Source organism: Pogonomyrmex barbatus, unplaced genomic scaffold, assembly GCF_055798465.1.
Source record: "Pogonomyrmex barbatus isolate J1 unplaced genomic scaffold, ASM5579846v1 scaffold1, whole genome shotgun sequence".
In the NCBI taxonomy this organism is placed as follows: Eukaryota; Metazoa; Arthropoda; class Insecta; order Hymenoptera; family Formicidae; genus Pogonomyrmex; species Pogonomyrmex barbatus.
The window spans coordinates 12,633,888-12,648,870 of NW_028297098.1; the positions used below are offsets into that span (position 1 = coordinate 12,633,888).

The following is a 14,983-nucleotide window of genomic DNA, read 5'->3' on the forward strand; positions in this document are numbered from 1 at the left end:
TTAAATTGTCTATCGACATTTGTGTGACATATTAAACAGATTTCGCTCATGCCAATAAGTAACAAGTAAATAAAATTTAAAAGAGCATTTATTCATCGTAATATAATAATATATACTTTGTAAGCTTCCATCATGCTTACACAACAATGTATATATTTTTTTTACATTATAAATTTCTCCTTATACTTGATGCCTCATAGTTCTTATATACAATTCGATAAAATAATTGTTATAGAAATATATAGCCTTTAATCTTCAAAATAATATTATGAATATATACAATTAAATTTCTTGACTAGTTAATTTAAACTATGATGTGATTGCTGATAACAGAATATACCATTCTCTTAGATTACACATATTCCGTAAGATGTATCAGGACTTATTCTAATTCAATGATCTAATATGCGTAAATTGCCAGATACAATTTTATTCTCTAAAACGGTCCCAGAAGGCAGATCTATGCGTTCTCCATGATTGGCGATTATAATGACGGTACCTTTCAACGTTACGCCTTTCCCAAAGGTAACATCGCCCGACACAGTCAAATGATCCAATTCGAGTAGATCCGGTATTGTCGGAAATCTCGTTAGAAATTCTTTCACCTGTAAGAAAAGAGAACGTTATAGCATTATTATAGCATTATTAAAGATAAAAGTCACATGAATTTTTTTTTAGCAAAAATTAAATGACAGATATTCCTACTGACTTTTGAGAAATGATTGTCCCCCAGTTTGATGAGAGGCGTGGTGGGGAACATTCTTTGAGGACTCATAACAAGAGATCCATTACGCAGTGTGTATAAATTACTCATTACAAGCATCAGATCAGAGGTCTTTTTCACCGGCAAGAATCTACTGCGCGGCACATTTATTCCTAAAGTATCAAATTAAATTTTTACTTAAACGTAAATTATTCATGGAATCGATAAAAAACAAAGTTTTAAAAGAAAAAGAGAATAATTTAATTAAATTGTTGTTGTTTCTCTGGACTTACCAATACTTCCTTCAAAAGATTTCATAGCAGCTCCTACAGCTGTTTCGAGCTGTATTATGTTTAGTCCATTGGGAAAAGTTTTGTTGTTTACGATTATCTCCATATTCAATCCTTTCTGATCAAGTACTCTTTCGATGGCTGTTTAAAAAACAATAACTTTAATATTTATTCAATATATTGATATCTTAAAGATTTTGTTGACTCATATGTGATCATCAGATGGAAATGTCGGTAAGAAAATATAAAAATTCTTACAAAAATTTGGAATAGAAATATCGTTTACTAAAACATTTGTTATCAGTAGAATAGATTACAAAACGTTTCTATTTTAATATGCGTTGTAAGAATTTTTATTGCACATTACGACATTATCAGATAACCTTGATGAGTCAGCATGATTTTTAAATATACATACCACTGAGTTTAATCCAGAGATTATTAGTATTAAAATATTTAAATGTCTTAACAGATTTAAAGTCGTCGATATGATCCTTGGGAACTTGAGCTATTTCAAGAAGACGAAGTTTATCCTCATATTTTATAAGTGTACCACCCTATGAAATATATAATTAAAAGATCTTCTTCAATGTTATTCCAAACAGCGTAGTTCTCGCGAAACATACCTTGACGTCCGCTCGCGTTTTATCAGTTACTTCCATCACAAATTCAAGAGGCGGTTCTGGTCCTTTACTCAGCAACAACTTCAAAATTTTGATATCTACCGTGGCACCAAGATTATCTATATTTGAAATAAAACAATATTCGCGACCCTAAAAAGAATTAAAGTATTTTTTAAGCGAATTATTGTTATTATTTACAAGTAGCGAAAGTAAAACCTCATTACCTCGCGAATAAATTTTTTAAGTAAACCAGAATTTTGGAAACTTTCATAAAAATCTCCATGGCCGGGTGGATACCAACTATTAAGAAATTACGCATTATTTCTTGGGATTAAAAAATTAAAAATTTTAATAATAACTTTATGAAGACGATCTTACGCTTCTATATCCTCATCGATTTGACAGTGCTTAGCAATCGGAAGGAGCGAATCTCTGTTTATGCGCGGATAACAGCTCTGATTAAAAGTGTAAATATCTATATCGATTCCTTTGTACTTCCTAATTATACGTTGTGTATCATCATCCGTGTTGAACGAATTCATCAATATGAGTGGCACGTTAGCGTTATACTTTTTATTCAAGTGCTATCAATGAAAATTATATTATTCATTAATATTATTTACATTATAATTTTCGAAGCCATAACAATGATTATGTACATAAATGGTAAATGTAAACTATTGAAACTCTTTTGCGATACCTCGATTTGCTGAACGGTAAGATCCAAGAACGTAAGTCCGTTTCGCACAGCGATGACGGATTTCGGTCCATGGCATCCCATGCTCGTTCCGAGACCACCATTTAATTTAACCACAACTAATTTGTCTAGCAGTTCCTTTACCTCGTGCCCCTCTGGTGATGGCAGAGAATTGTAATCTTTGACCTGCGAGGAGAGTATAATTTAATTTAATTGAAATAGAGTAGTAGCAAAATATATTGAGTCTAATTTTTTCTACAAATCTTCTTACATCTTCTCGCACAATAATTTCGATACAATGTAACTCACTAATCGTCAACACAGAATTCGTTTATTAAAACGGACTAGCTGAAGGATGAAAGATGAAAATGGAAATCGTTGTAGCAGTTATGTTTGTATGATTGCTCACCGCGTCCTCGGGCAGTTTTTGAATATGGTCCCATTCCAAGGACGGACCCTCCTCTTGCAGGAATCGCTCGAACAGGTGCTTGAACCCGACAAACTGTCGGCTGATCATCTCCTTCCTGTTCTCCCGGGCGGTCGCCTCCAGCTTCTCGAGCTCCCGCTGCAGCTCATCCCGCGCATCTCTCTTCGTACGCTCGCGGAACGCCTGTGTATCTGAAGAGCTGCGTTGATGACCACGTGCCTGTGGAGTTTCCTCTAAGATATAGTGAAAGAAATCGAGACATTTTTACCTATTCTCCTCGCGAAGTCTTCTCCGTCCGAGCCGTTAAGCCACTCGCCGCGACCCGACGACGAAAGATCACGCATGACGATTTTTCCAAGATCGCGGCCGTAAAATCCGATAGAAAAAAAAAAAATAGAAAAGAAAAAAAAAAGGAAAAATAAATAAATAATGTATACGCGTACGATGGATCCTGGGGGCGTCCGACCGTCGTCTCTCAAAAGGTTCCGATTAAAATCTTCTTCGGATAGCTTCAAAAGTTCCTGCTAAAAATCTCCGAGGGGGCAAAACTCCTATGTAAAAATCGCAATCGCGCAAAAATCGGTTACGTCCGCAATCGACCGCGTCACCGCGTCACGAAGAGGTCAGCGCTCCTTTTCTTTTTTTTTCTTCCTTCTTTTTTTTTCTTTCTCTCTTTTTTTTTTTTAATGCACAATGAGTCGTAAATCCGTCATCTCGGAAGAGCGCGAGACCGATCGCGTCGTCGTCGTTCTACGAAGAGGTCAGCGCTTCTTTTCTTTTTTTTTCTTCCTTCTTTTTTTTTCTTTCTCTCTTTTTTTTTAACGCACAATGAGTCGTGAATCCGTCATCCCGGAAGAGCGCGAGACCGATCGCGTCGTCGTCGTTCTGAAACGACCCCTCCGACTCCTGGGACGTCTTTTAAAAGACGAGTAACAAAACGAAAGGAGGAGGGGGACTGTCTCATTGTTATGCAATGGCTGTTCATATTCCGATAAGAAAAATAAAAAGAAACGACGAAATAAATTAACGCCGGGATGAATCGAGCGTTAATACAAGTCCAGAGGTAAGAATTATCATAACAAATCGATAGACCGCGTGCGACTAAATCCGCAGTCTTATCCGCGTGAGATGAAGACGAAAGAAAGAAGAAAAAAAATTCTTCTTTCTCCAGCTTTCCGATTAAGCTTACGTTACCTCCGTCGCCGACTGGGTAAACCGATATCTCTCTAAGCAAGGTAACCGATAGCCTGCAAGACCCTGACCCAGTGTCGCGATCGCGTTGATCTCGCTTACAAAGCGATAATCCCAATTCGATCATATTTGGCCCGCCGGGAAATCCGTCCGATCTATTCGCGAAGAATAGAAAGGAAAAAAAAATTTAAAAAAAAAAAAAAAAAAAAAATACAACGCAGAACGAATGACACTTTGTCGAAACGCTTCACCTCGATCCGGTCTACAGATAATATGCTTATGGTTAGATTAGGATCAGCTGTTTTCCTCTTTTTCTTTCTTCCTTCTTGTTTCTTTTTATGGACAAGAAACGGCGCAACGAAGAACGCAAGCGCGGGATGGATAATACAATCGTCCATTTGAATATTTAACTTTCAAATACGCGCGGCCGATAATAATTCGGCACAACTGTCGGATTTGCATCGAAAGTGCCGTCTCTCGCGCGACTCGGCCTGGGGGACGCGAAAGAGAATTTCCTGACTGATTACGCGAAAACACGTGGTAATTAATCTCAAGGTTCCCGCGAAGAAACGGGACACTCCTCTTTTGCAAACGCGCGATAAGCGAATGATAAAATCTGCTTCGCGTAACGTACGTTAAACGCCGAAGAATCGCTGAATCTATGGCAATAAAATAACAACCAAATGCTTGAATAACGCTGGCCTTCGTTGACCCTCTTACTCGTGATAAGATAATTTCAAGGAACGGAGTCCATACCGCATGAATTTTATCTTCTCGCTTGAAATAACAGTTGTTAACTCGTTTACTCGCGGTATCAGGATTAGGAAATATGGAATCGTGAGAAGAGGATTTGGCGCCAGTACGATGATGATGAAAATAATAATCGTACGCAAACATGAATCAAGTTGTATTTATGCCAACAGGTGTCTTTGAAATGTAATTAATACATCCGACGTTTCGATCTCACGGAAAAAAAGGTTTTGCTGAGGCCTAAACAAAGGCCTGATCAAATACATAATCTGAAAATAATTCAAATTTTTATGTAATGAACGATAATACAATTTTTAATGTTCTAGCAAAGTCAATTTGAATGTCCTAAAAAATTGCTCTTTTCGTAGGTTTGCGTAGGATCTTTTTTTTTTTAAATGGCATAGATAACATAAATTGAACGTAATAATTACCGTTCTCGAGTATGAGTACCGTCACGACTCGCTTATCTTATATCTTACATCATCTTACATTAAAGATATTTATCGCAAATAACGTATTTAGAATAACACATCAACAATTCAATGATACATCTATAAGTTGACAGTCGTTACAAATACTGAATATTTCGCAAAGCGTGCGATATCGTCGAGTGACGAAGATGAGTGACGAAAAAACTTGATGGAACTTTGTCATTCCTTATATAAACTCCGTAATTCCGTTGTGAGCCCTGACGAAGGAAAAAAAAAAGTCTCCTAAGGTCGACCGTAGGTCACCCGGCATTTTCCGAATGGAGCACAATGTCATTTACGTAAGTCAATTCTACGCGACCATTGCGCGTAGTAAAATCATCGGGAAGTAAATAATCGAAGTAAATAATCGAAAGTAGCGAAGCTAAATGAGACGAATTTGCATTACGAGCCTCGACTCCTGGCGACCTTCCCATCGCGATTCTACGTTCCTCGAATGGGAAACCTTCTCCCTCCCGAGATGATACGATTTCGAGGTCCGGGGGAACAATCGTCGTTTTCAAGAATTCATAGAAGGGTAAACGAGTCGACGCGGATCTTTCATCTCGATACGGGCTCGACGAGGGTTAAACGATCAACGAGACCTAGCGTGATGCCGCGCACTCGAGTCGGGTTCGCAGCTATTATCAGCTTACATAACGACAGATTAACGCGCATACGTCACGTAAAGTGTCTTACATAAATTTTCGCTGCTCGTGCCGAAGGGAGGTCCTCCTCGATTCTCTCATGGACGGCTAGGAAAATCGTGACAAGGATGGGTAACGATTTCATGTCACAGATATCTAAAGATAGACCATTATTTCACATACACGTGCACGCACACATACATACACACATATACGTAGGCACATGTGACAGACGGAGCGTGGGAGACTTCGCCTTGCCGGTGAATCGGCAGGTGAGAGTTACAGCGTAAACAGTCGAGTACCTTGTCAGCCGGCTTCTGTCAGAATCGAAATTCTGCTTTGAGTTTTCGCTATATTACGCGTGGAAGTCCTCGCGGCTTATTTTACTGATTTTATCCGAGCGACCGCGTGTGCGGATATCGCCTGAGGATATCCAACAACTGATGTATCGAAACGAGTTCTACATGTGATGGAAATTTACAACGATATTATTAATGGTCGAGTTTTCTTCTTCCGATTTATTTACTCCTCTCCCGTTTAGACGAATGACCGGAGGCCGACGATGTCTCTCTCAAAGACATCCTTTAAGAAGGTAATACTTGGATTTAATTCAAACGCAAGAATTTTTTCGCGAGGAGGAAACGCTCGGAGGTTCTTTTAATTTGTGTGTGGGATCTTCTCTGTGAGAGAAAAAAAATGCTCCGAAATTTAATTGGGACGTGAGATTCTTCCTTTCGATCAGTTCCATTTTCGATGTTCCATTTTGTGTTCAAGAATTCTATCAATTTAATTCGGGCACGAGATCCTTTTCGCGGAGAGGAAACGCTCAAATCCCTCGGGTTTAATTCAGGCGCACGGTCCTTTCCGTTCGGCGATTCCTCGGATCAGATTCAAACGCTCTCCACGAGAAAGAAACGTCCAAAACTTTCTACCTAGTTTAATTACAGAGATGCGAGATGCTTTCCGAAGGAAAAAACGCCGGAGGATTCCTCGGATTTAATTCGAGCGCGAAGAGCCACGAGCGAGGATGGAACGTTCGGGAATTTCTATCGACTTAATTCGGCCGTGAGGATTTAATTCGAACGCGAGGTCCTTTCCACGAGATCCTTTCCGCGAGGTCCTTGCCGCGAGGAGGAAACGCTCGGGGATCCTCCGGATTTAATCCGGGCGGGAACGGAGATCGAGATCGCGCGATCGAGCGGGAAGGCTCGTGGCTTATACTTACTTGCAACAAGTACTCCATGTGCGCCGCCTTGTACACGCGCGGATGATCGGCAAACATGGAATGAAGCATCGCGCATACGAGATCGGCAGCGGCACGAGGCGCGCTCGTCAGGCACGACGTAAACGCGTGAGTCTACACGTGACGTGCGGACGGATGAGACGGGACGTCTTTTCCGGACGCGGGTTGCGTGAACTATGCGAATTTTCGGACTTGTATTCTCGAGACGCGTCAATAATTCCCCCAATAAACGCCCCAGCTCTTTACACGCGCGACGGCATTTTTAAGAAGAACTCTTAGACCGGGCGTTTATTTATAGTTTTGGGGAGAGCCCGCTATTAGTACTAACGCATTATTCTATCTTTAATTTACATCTAATGAATAAAGAGGAAGATAAAATGACGTGATAATGCGTCCTTTGAACGTCTATGTCACCACTTCGTGGAACTTCTAAAAAAAAAAAAAGAAAAAAAAAAGAAAATAATGTATTCAAAACATTTAAGAAAAAAAAATGAATAATGCAATAACGCAAAATTATTTATACTGTCTCTGTATTTTATTGCAAATGGACGAATGCCCGGATTGTTAATTGAGCTCCATTTAACGAGTTCTTGTAAATTATTCATTCGGGAGTATAACTCGATTCATATCAATCACGTGTACAAAAGTCATGTGTATATATGTACGTGCATATTCCAAATGCGCACTTTATTTTTTCCTGTCAGTTAAAAACAAATGGCAAATTTATTATAATAGCATGGAATTAATTATAATTATATCGGTAACGTTGATAAATAAGCGTCGTACTGAAAAGAAATAATGTGAATGCCTCTGTGAAATTTATCTTGAAAAAAAAAAAAAAAAAAAAAAAAGGGAAAAAAAAGAAAATAATGTATTCAAAACATTTAAGAAAAAAAAATGAATAATGCAATAACGCAAAATTATTTATACTGTCTCTGTATTTTATTGCAAATGGACGAATGCCCGGATTGTTAATTGAGCTCCATTTAACGAGTTCTTGTAAATTATTCATTCGGGAGTATAACTCGATTCATATCAATCACGTGTACAAAAGTCATGTGTATATATGTACGTGCATATTCCAAATGCGCACTTTATTTTTTCCTGTCAGTTAAAAACAAATGGCAAATTTATTATAATAGCATGGAATTAATTATAATTATATCGGTAACGTTGATAAATAAGCGTCGTACTGAAAAGAAATAATGTGAATGCCTCTGTGAAATTTATCTTGGAAAAAAAAAAAAAAAGGTTAATTCAACCATTCGAAAGCTTATTAGTATGTAATAAGTCCTCGTAGTAAGATATCGATGATTACGTATGATTCGTCATTCTTAATCTAATCTCTCTCGTCATATAAAAGCAATAAAAAAAAAACTAACGGTCATTCTATCTACCTTAGAAAAAAATGCTACGTAAGTAATAACAGTACAATGTAGATAAGTTTAATCTCTGAAACTTGATTCCGAGGTCACCACGAGATAACGAAAGCCGTCCGTCAAACGTCAGATCAGATCTGTTTCTTGTAGCTGATGTACACCCGTTGTATTCAAAATGAAATTTGAAGCTCGGTGAGAAAGAGAAAGAAAAAGAGAGAGAAAGAGAGCTTTAGCAGCACAGGTAAAGGAAGAAAAAGAGAAAAACAACCCCTCATCTCGAAGCAAAACGATAATTGAAACGTCGCGCCTAACCTCAAAGCGAATCCCGTTGTTTTTAGCAATCGAGTGCCGAGACCGAGAATGGAACCTCATCGATCGTTCGGAAAATAGATCCGAGCGATCCACTCGCGCCTCGTCCTCGTTTCTTTTCCACGGCCGTATCTGTTCTGCCCTTGACTACCTCGGTGAAACAAAAGAGAAGCGGGGAGAGAAGAATGCGGGTCGCGCACGCATTCGTCGGGAAGATCGGTCGGCGAGTGACGGCAGCAGCGACGAGACTTCGGGGGAATACTCGGGATTACTTTCCGGGATTACCTTCCTGTCGTCGACTTGCAGCATCCTGGCGTCGATCCTCGAGCACTGCTCGTACGGCGACACCAAAGCGGCTGACCAGTGCCCTTTACGCAACGGCGAAGGTCACAACAGGTGCAATCGGCGATTTGTGACTTGTGACCCGTCGCAATTCGATCCGTATCCGAGCGAGATTGCGCGATCGCCTAAATACTATGCAGAATCTTCTCTCCCTGTTGCGAAAGACTCCACATTTACCTTGAGACTATAGGATATCACGAAAATATGGCTCGTGACGGGTCGGTAAGCGATGTTAGCAGGGACCGTCTTTACTGATGAGATATTGTCCTGTAATTACTTTTTGTCTTTTGATTATAACAGGTCGTAATTGTAGCGTTTTTTCGACTGCGATGGGTTTGAACTCAATTTGAATTTATTTTATTACATGTTCTTTAGAATTTAACCGAATGGTTCCAGCATGTGACATCGCTAATTTCGAGTTGGATGGGAAGCCCATTGCGGTTGAAAACGCTATTAATTTTAATCGCACCGAGAATTATTAACGATGTTATATAATTTACTTTTCAGGATTACCAGAGTTATGCTCAAATTGATTATAATTATTTAAATGGATAGATGCTACAGAGTCTATTCAGGTATATATATATATATATATATATATATATGGAAAATTTTTTACCGAGCGTCGTAATTATATCGTTATCGTTGCACAGGATAAAAAACTATAATGATAACGATAACTGTCATTAAGAGTCGTTTTAAATAAATTGTCTGAATGATTCATTCAGGATGTATTTAAATTTAGTTTTAATATATTACAAATTTGTGCAATTTAATACGGAATAATATAAATTGAAAATAGGTTGAACACAGCGGAAAAAGACTGTGGAATACATTAGGCGATAAAGGTTTTCTTTTTCGAGAGAACGCCTTTTTAATTTTTCCCGCCATGAAACTCCAAACGCGATGAAAATAAGGCACAAAGAATGAAATCTGGGGAATTAGGAATAAAAAATTAAATTAAATTTTCGATGAATAAAAAAAACGTCTCGGTATTCCTTATGTATTAAAACATGAATTCCTAATATATACAAAATTCAATTCTTGTTTATGTTTAATTCCTTGTGTTCCCCACCTGTGTGAAGATAGCCCCGCAACATTGAAAAACATAAAGTTTCTATAGCCCACATAGTTTTTCCCATCTAGTTACCACATAGTTTATTCCATGTAGTTCCCACATAGTTTTTCCCATCTTCTTCCTACATAGTTTTTCCCATCTTCTTTCCACATAGTTTTTCCATCTTCTTTCTATATAGTTTTTCCCATCTTTTTCCCACATAGTTTTTCCCGTCCAGTTCCCACATAGTTTTTCCCATCTTCTTCTTACATAGTTTTTCCCATCTTCTTCCCACATAGTTTTTCCCATCTTCTTCGCACATAGTTTTTCCCATCTTCTTCCCACATAGTTTTTCCCATCTAGTTACCACATAGTTTATTCCATGTAGTTCCCACATAGTTTTTCCCATCTTCTTCCTACATAGTTTTTCCCATCTTCTTCCCACATAGTTTTTCCATCTTCTTTCTATATAGTTTTTCCCATCTTTTTCCCACATAGTTTTTCCCGTCCAGTTCCCACATAGTTTTTCCCATCTTCTTCTTACATAGTTTTTCCCATCTTCTTCCCACATAGTTTTTCCCATCTTCTTCGCACATAGTTTTTCCCATCTTCTTCCCACATAGTTTTTCCCATCTTCTTTCCACATAGTTTTTCCCATCTTCTTCCCACATAGTTTTTTCCATCTTCTTCCCACACAGTTTTTCCCATTTAGTTCCCACATAGTTTTTTCCATCTAACGTCCACATAGTTTATCCCATATAGTTTCCACATAGTTTTTCCCATCTTTTTTCCACATAATTTTTCCCATCTAGTTTCCACATAGTTTTTCCCATCTTCTGTGCAAATGAAAAGTCGTCCTGTTTGACAAATGTCCAAACGAATATCTATCGATTGGTTCTATTTTGTATCGCGTATCTCCGGAATTCATCCTGAAAACGAATTTTTTTATGTAGAACTGCCGCTCCCCAAGACTTTGTTTGTTAATAACTTTTTAACTAGAGGTGTGCAAACGAAAATTCGACCTGTTCGGAAAAGTGCAAACAAAAATCTACCGAATAATACCATTTTAAGCACAACATTTTTGTTTCTATCTCATCTACCGAAGTCGCTCGCTTCTGAAACTTTAATTGTTAATAACTTTTTAATTAGAGGTGTGCAAACGAATATCTATCAATTGAGCTATTTTTTATTTAATTTACTCATAGTTGTGAGGCTAGTGTGAAGATGACCCCCCGAAATTTGTTTTGTTAATAACTTTATTATTAGAAGTGTGGAAACGAAAATTCGAAATGTGCGTACATGTGCAAACGATGAGCAATCGAATGAGCTATAGAAACTTTATGTTTTTCAATGTTGGGGGGCTATCTTCATACTTCAGGTGTGTTCCTCGTTCCTTTCATCGTATTTGGGCTCTAAGAATAAACAAACTAAAATCAATCATATGTGCAGAGCGGACCTAAAAAAAAAAAGAAAACGAAAGATTAAAAATAAAGAAAAAAAGAAAGATTAAAAAAAATTACAGATGAATGAATAATGAAATTTTGAATCAATTATTAAAAAGAAATAGCTACCACTTGAGATCCTCTTTGTTACTTCACGATTTTAGCTCTAGCATGCATTTTATAACTCTATGTTTCTCGTTATGCTCGTACGTATCTAGAATCTACGTTCTCTTGGATTAACAACCGGCTTAATTATTATTTCTTACTTTGTCTTGTCTCTTTGAGACCGGGTAACCGATTATTGGATTTATATCAGTTTAATTGCGGAAATTGCATTTTCTAAAAAAGCATAAATGCGATAATCTATCTGATTTCATATTCATGGTTGAGAAGACCATAATTGAAATTCGAAGACAAGTATCAAAACCACTGTGTTCCGTCGAAGAGTAAGAGAGAAGGAGAAACAGCGTCGGCGGAGAAGACGCTATTTCTTATTGTTGTGACGTGTTTTTTTCGCGGTCGCCGGTCAGCCTTGCATTTGACACGATAATCCGGTTTGTCTGACGTCTTTTGCAATTAAAGTAACGAGCATGGCGGAGAAATGTGCGAGCGCGAACGACGTGGACGACTGTCCACCGGCGAAGAAAGTCAAAGTGGACGAGGAGAGCACGAACGCGGACGAGAAGAAGAACCCGGGTGAGAACGACGTGAATGAAACCGAGCTGAATTTATCGGGCTTTAAAGTGACGAGAGTGCTGCAGAATAACTGCGTGCGAAAATTGATTTGCATGGAGGGAACGTTTGAGGACCGCGAGGGTCCAGCGATCGTTCTGCTCGAGCAGAGGAGTTTCCCGGACGACAAGGTAGTCTTGGAGAAGGATTACTTCGACGGGAAGACGATCTTTCGAAAGACTCTCACTAATGACGTCTATAGAACCTACAATTGCATTCCAAGTGAGGAGCATAATGGTATGTCGATCTACGTTTCATCTTCTCTTTATATTGTGATGTGTCGGGTATCATTTTTTAAATTTTTATTCTCTTCAAGGTATGCAAGCGACCGTGATATATCCTGCAACACAGACGCTCATTGATAAATACAAGAAACAGCAGACATATATGATAGATGAAACCTATGAACTTTATCAGCAAGTTGTTCTCCCTTATATAGAGTCGATGAGTTTGAGCTATGAGGTATAATATATTTATTTGCTGTAATATATCTTAAGAGCATAAGTAGACTCTGAGAACATTTACAAAAATAGATTTTATATATATATATATTTCCTTTTCTTTGAGATATATATTATATAAAAAATGTATTGTCTATCAATCTTTTTTTTTTTTTTTAATATCTATCAAGATTATTCTAATATATAAGTTCTATTTGATACTCTTAGGCTAATGTCAGACTATATATGATTCGTGTTATTTGTAGTTTGAGATTTGCAATTTAGTATTCATATGAGATTTGTGAATAATGAATATGTAGATTTATCATTAGAATTGTCATTTATTATTTACTATTTGTTTTATTAAGATATATTCATCTTGATTTTATTTCAAAATATTACAAGATGTATAATAATATTTTGTTTCTATATATTGCAGTGGATAACTAATATTCTGGAACACAAGGCTGAACAGGATAATATTATTTACGAGGATTCTGACAAGAATACTGGTTTTGTATTAGTGACGGATTTCAAGTGGGATAAACAGACAGATACATTGAAATTGTTGGCCTTGCCATTTCAGAAGATAAGATCATTAAGAGAATTGAACGAATCTCATCTTCCTTTATTAAAAAATATACGAGACGCTGGGACAGCGGCGATTAGTAAAAAATTTAACATACCTGCGTCGCAGCTTAGAATATATTTCCATTATCAGCCCTCATATTATTATTTACATGTTCATTTCTGTTATCTCATGTTTGAAGCTCCAGGTAAAAATTGATATAATTATGATAAGAAAAATGTCATTTTATAATTTAAAAATAGATATTTTAAACTACAGAATTTTTTTTTTTTCTAGGAATATACGTGGAAAAGGCGCATCTTTTGTCAACAGTTATAAGAAATCTAGAACTGATGCCAGACTATTATACGAAAGCGGTGCTTTCGTATGTAGTATTTAAAGGCAGTCCACTTTATGAAAAGTTCAAATTGCATGGGACCCTACAGACGTCGATGTGTGAAATAAAGTAAACTGTAAATAGTGTAAATAAGACTGCTTTACTTGAAAAGAACGTAAGTTATATTTCACTTCTGTACACGCTATGACAAGAACTTGATATATATTTTACTTACTATTTGAAAATACGAAAAAACGAAAATACGAAAATATAAATACATAGCGTTGTTAATTAAAAACATCTTCAACAGGAGTAACATATTAAATCACCTTATCAATAAAACATATTTGGGAGACAAATCTTAAATTATTTAGTGAAAATTTATACAATTTGGTATATGGAAGACTGAAGAATATTTATTTTATATAGTTTTTTTTTTTTAGATTAGATCAATTTTTACATCAATGAGTGAAAATAAAAGAGTATTAAAATGAGATCGATTAAAAATAAAGTATAAATCAAAATTTTTAAATTCATATTTATTTATTGTAGTCACATTGACTCCTGACAGAAACAAAAAACAATTTTTTTTCTTGTACTATGTAATGAAAAAAGGGTAATAATATAATTCCTCGTGATGCCTTTCGATACAACTACAATGAGAAAATGTAAGCTTTTAGAGACGATTAAAAGTCACATAAAGATATGTAATTGTGAAATTAGAAACGTCGATTCATAGAAGAGAGAAATCTATATAAAAGTAGATTGATGGTGGATTTGATGTAATTTTAAATTGGTATGGACCAGAAAATGAAAATATACGTTATTATTTGTAATTTCTCTTGTCGTTTTTAAAATTTTTTATTTGTATTTGTATACGATGCATTGACACATTTTTTTAGTAGAGAGTAATAAAATGTTTCCGGAACGTGAGAAAAAGGAAATTTGCGTACGGCATACATATACATATATACATATGTGTATCCGTATATATGCATTTGATTTATTAAAAATCCGGTCATAATCGCGTAGTAGATTTTTTGAAATGTATGATAATCATCCATTTTCGTATCTGAGAGTAAAATAAAATTTATCATTCTCAAGACTAATAGCAACTTATAAGTATAACTGTGCTTTAGTCATAACATGAAACCAAGTACATTAAAATCAAAAGTTTTGTAGTTGTCATCTAACACACGTTTGCTTATTTTTATATTGCTCATGTAATTGCTACTACATCTACATCTTATTCCATTCAGTATCTTATTCCATTTAAAAGAGGAACCATCGATTGTTATTCAAAAGACCGACAAATTATAAATTTTTAACTATTGTATCT

The 14,983-nt window shown here is 36.6% G+C and overlaps 2 protein-coding genes across 7 annotated transcripts; one reads left to right on the top strand and one right to left on the bottom strand.

The window, feature by feature from the left end:
- Positions 1-70: 70 nt before the first annotated feature.
- UGP (UDP-glucose pyrophosphorylase) lies at positions 71-9,216 on the bottom strand. Of its 4 annotated transcripts, none has more exons than XM_089083036.1 (10): positions 9,012-9,216; positions 2,723-2,959; positions 2,317-2,499; positions 1,995-2,200; positions 1,841-1,916; positions 1,620-1,766; positions 1,412-1,550; positions 997-1,134; positions 710-876; positions 71-605 (listed from the first exon to the last, which is right to left on the bottom strand). In XM_089083036.1, the coding sequence occupies exons 1-10, from the start codon at positions 9,033-9,035 to the stop codon at positions 393-395; spliced, it is 1,530 nt and encodes a 509-aa protein (XP_088939162.1). In that variant the 5' UTR covers positions 9,036-9,216; the 3' UTR covers positions 71-392. The 4 variants fall into 4 exon arrangements, with proteins under 4 accessions (XP_088939162.1, XP_011633863.3, XP_088939151.1 ...); XM_011635561.3 differs by lacking the exon at positions 9,012-9,216 and adding an exon at positions 7,021-7,235; XM_089083025.1 differs by lacking the exon at positions 9,012-9,216 and adding an exon at positions 7,021-7,235 and having other exon boundaries at positions 2,723-2,980.
- A 107-nt stretch (positions 9,217-9,323) lies between these two features.
- Positions 9,324-14,480, top strand: Dcps (Decapping enzyme, scavenger). Of its 3 annotated transcripts, none has more exons than XM_089083151.1 (6): positions 9,324-9,643; positions 12,150-12,536; positions 12,616-12,761; positions 13,179-13,515; positions 13,605-13,819; positions 13,955-14,480. In XM_089083151.1, the coding sequence occupies exons 1-5, from the start codon at positions 9,616-9,618 to the stop codon at positions 13,775-13,777; spliced, it is 1,071 nt and encodes a 356-aa protein (XP_088939277.1). In that variant the 5' UTR covers positions 9,324-9,615; the 3' UTR covers positions 13,778-13,819; positions 13,955-14,480. The 3 variants fall into 3 exon arrangements, with proteins under 3 accessions (XP_088939277.1, XP_088939282.1, XP_088939275.1); XM_089083156.1 differs by having other exon boundaries at positions 14,088-14,480; XM_089083149.1 differs by having other exon boundaries at positions 13,605-14,480.
- Positions 14,481-14,983: the final 503 nt, after the last annotated feature.

What these genes read in the sequence shown, in the direction of transcription:
- UGP (XM_089083017.1), bottom strand. Translation starts at nt 5,940, where the DNA reads ATGAAATCGTTACCCATCCTTGTCACGATTTTCCTAGCCGTCCATGAG. An exon ending in AAACGCGAGCGGACGTCAAG is followed by an intron (nt 1,551 to 1,619) that starts GTATGTTTCGCG and finishes TATATTTCATAG; the next exon opens with GGTGGTACACTTATAAAATA. An exon ending in ATCTTTTGAAGGAAGTATTG is followed by an intron (nt 877 to 996) that starts GTAAGTCCAGAG and finishes TTGATACTTTAG; the next exon opens with GAATAAATGTGCCGCGCAGT.
- Dcps (XM_089083149.1), top strand. Translation starts at nt 9,616, where the DNA reads ATGGATAGATGCTACAGAGTCTATTCAG. An exon ending in ATGCTACAGAGTCTATTCAG is followed by an intron (nt 9,644 to 12,149) that starts GTATATATATAT and finishes TTGCAATTAAAG; the next exon opens with TAACGAGCATGGCGGAGAAA. An exon ending in TCTCATGTTTGAAGCTCCAG is followed by an intron (nt 13,516 to 13,604) that starts GTAAAAATTGAT and finishes TTTTTTTTCTAG; the next exon opens with GAATATACGTGGAAAAGGCG.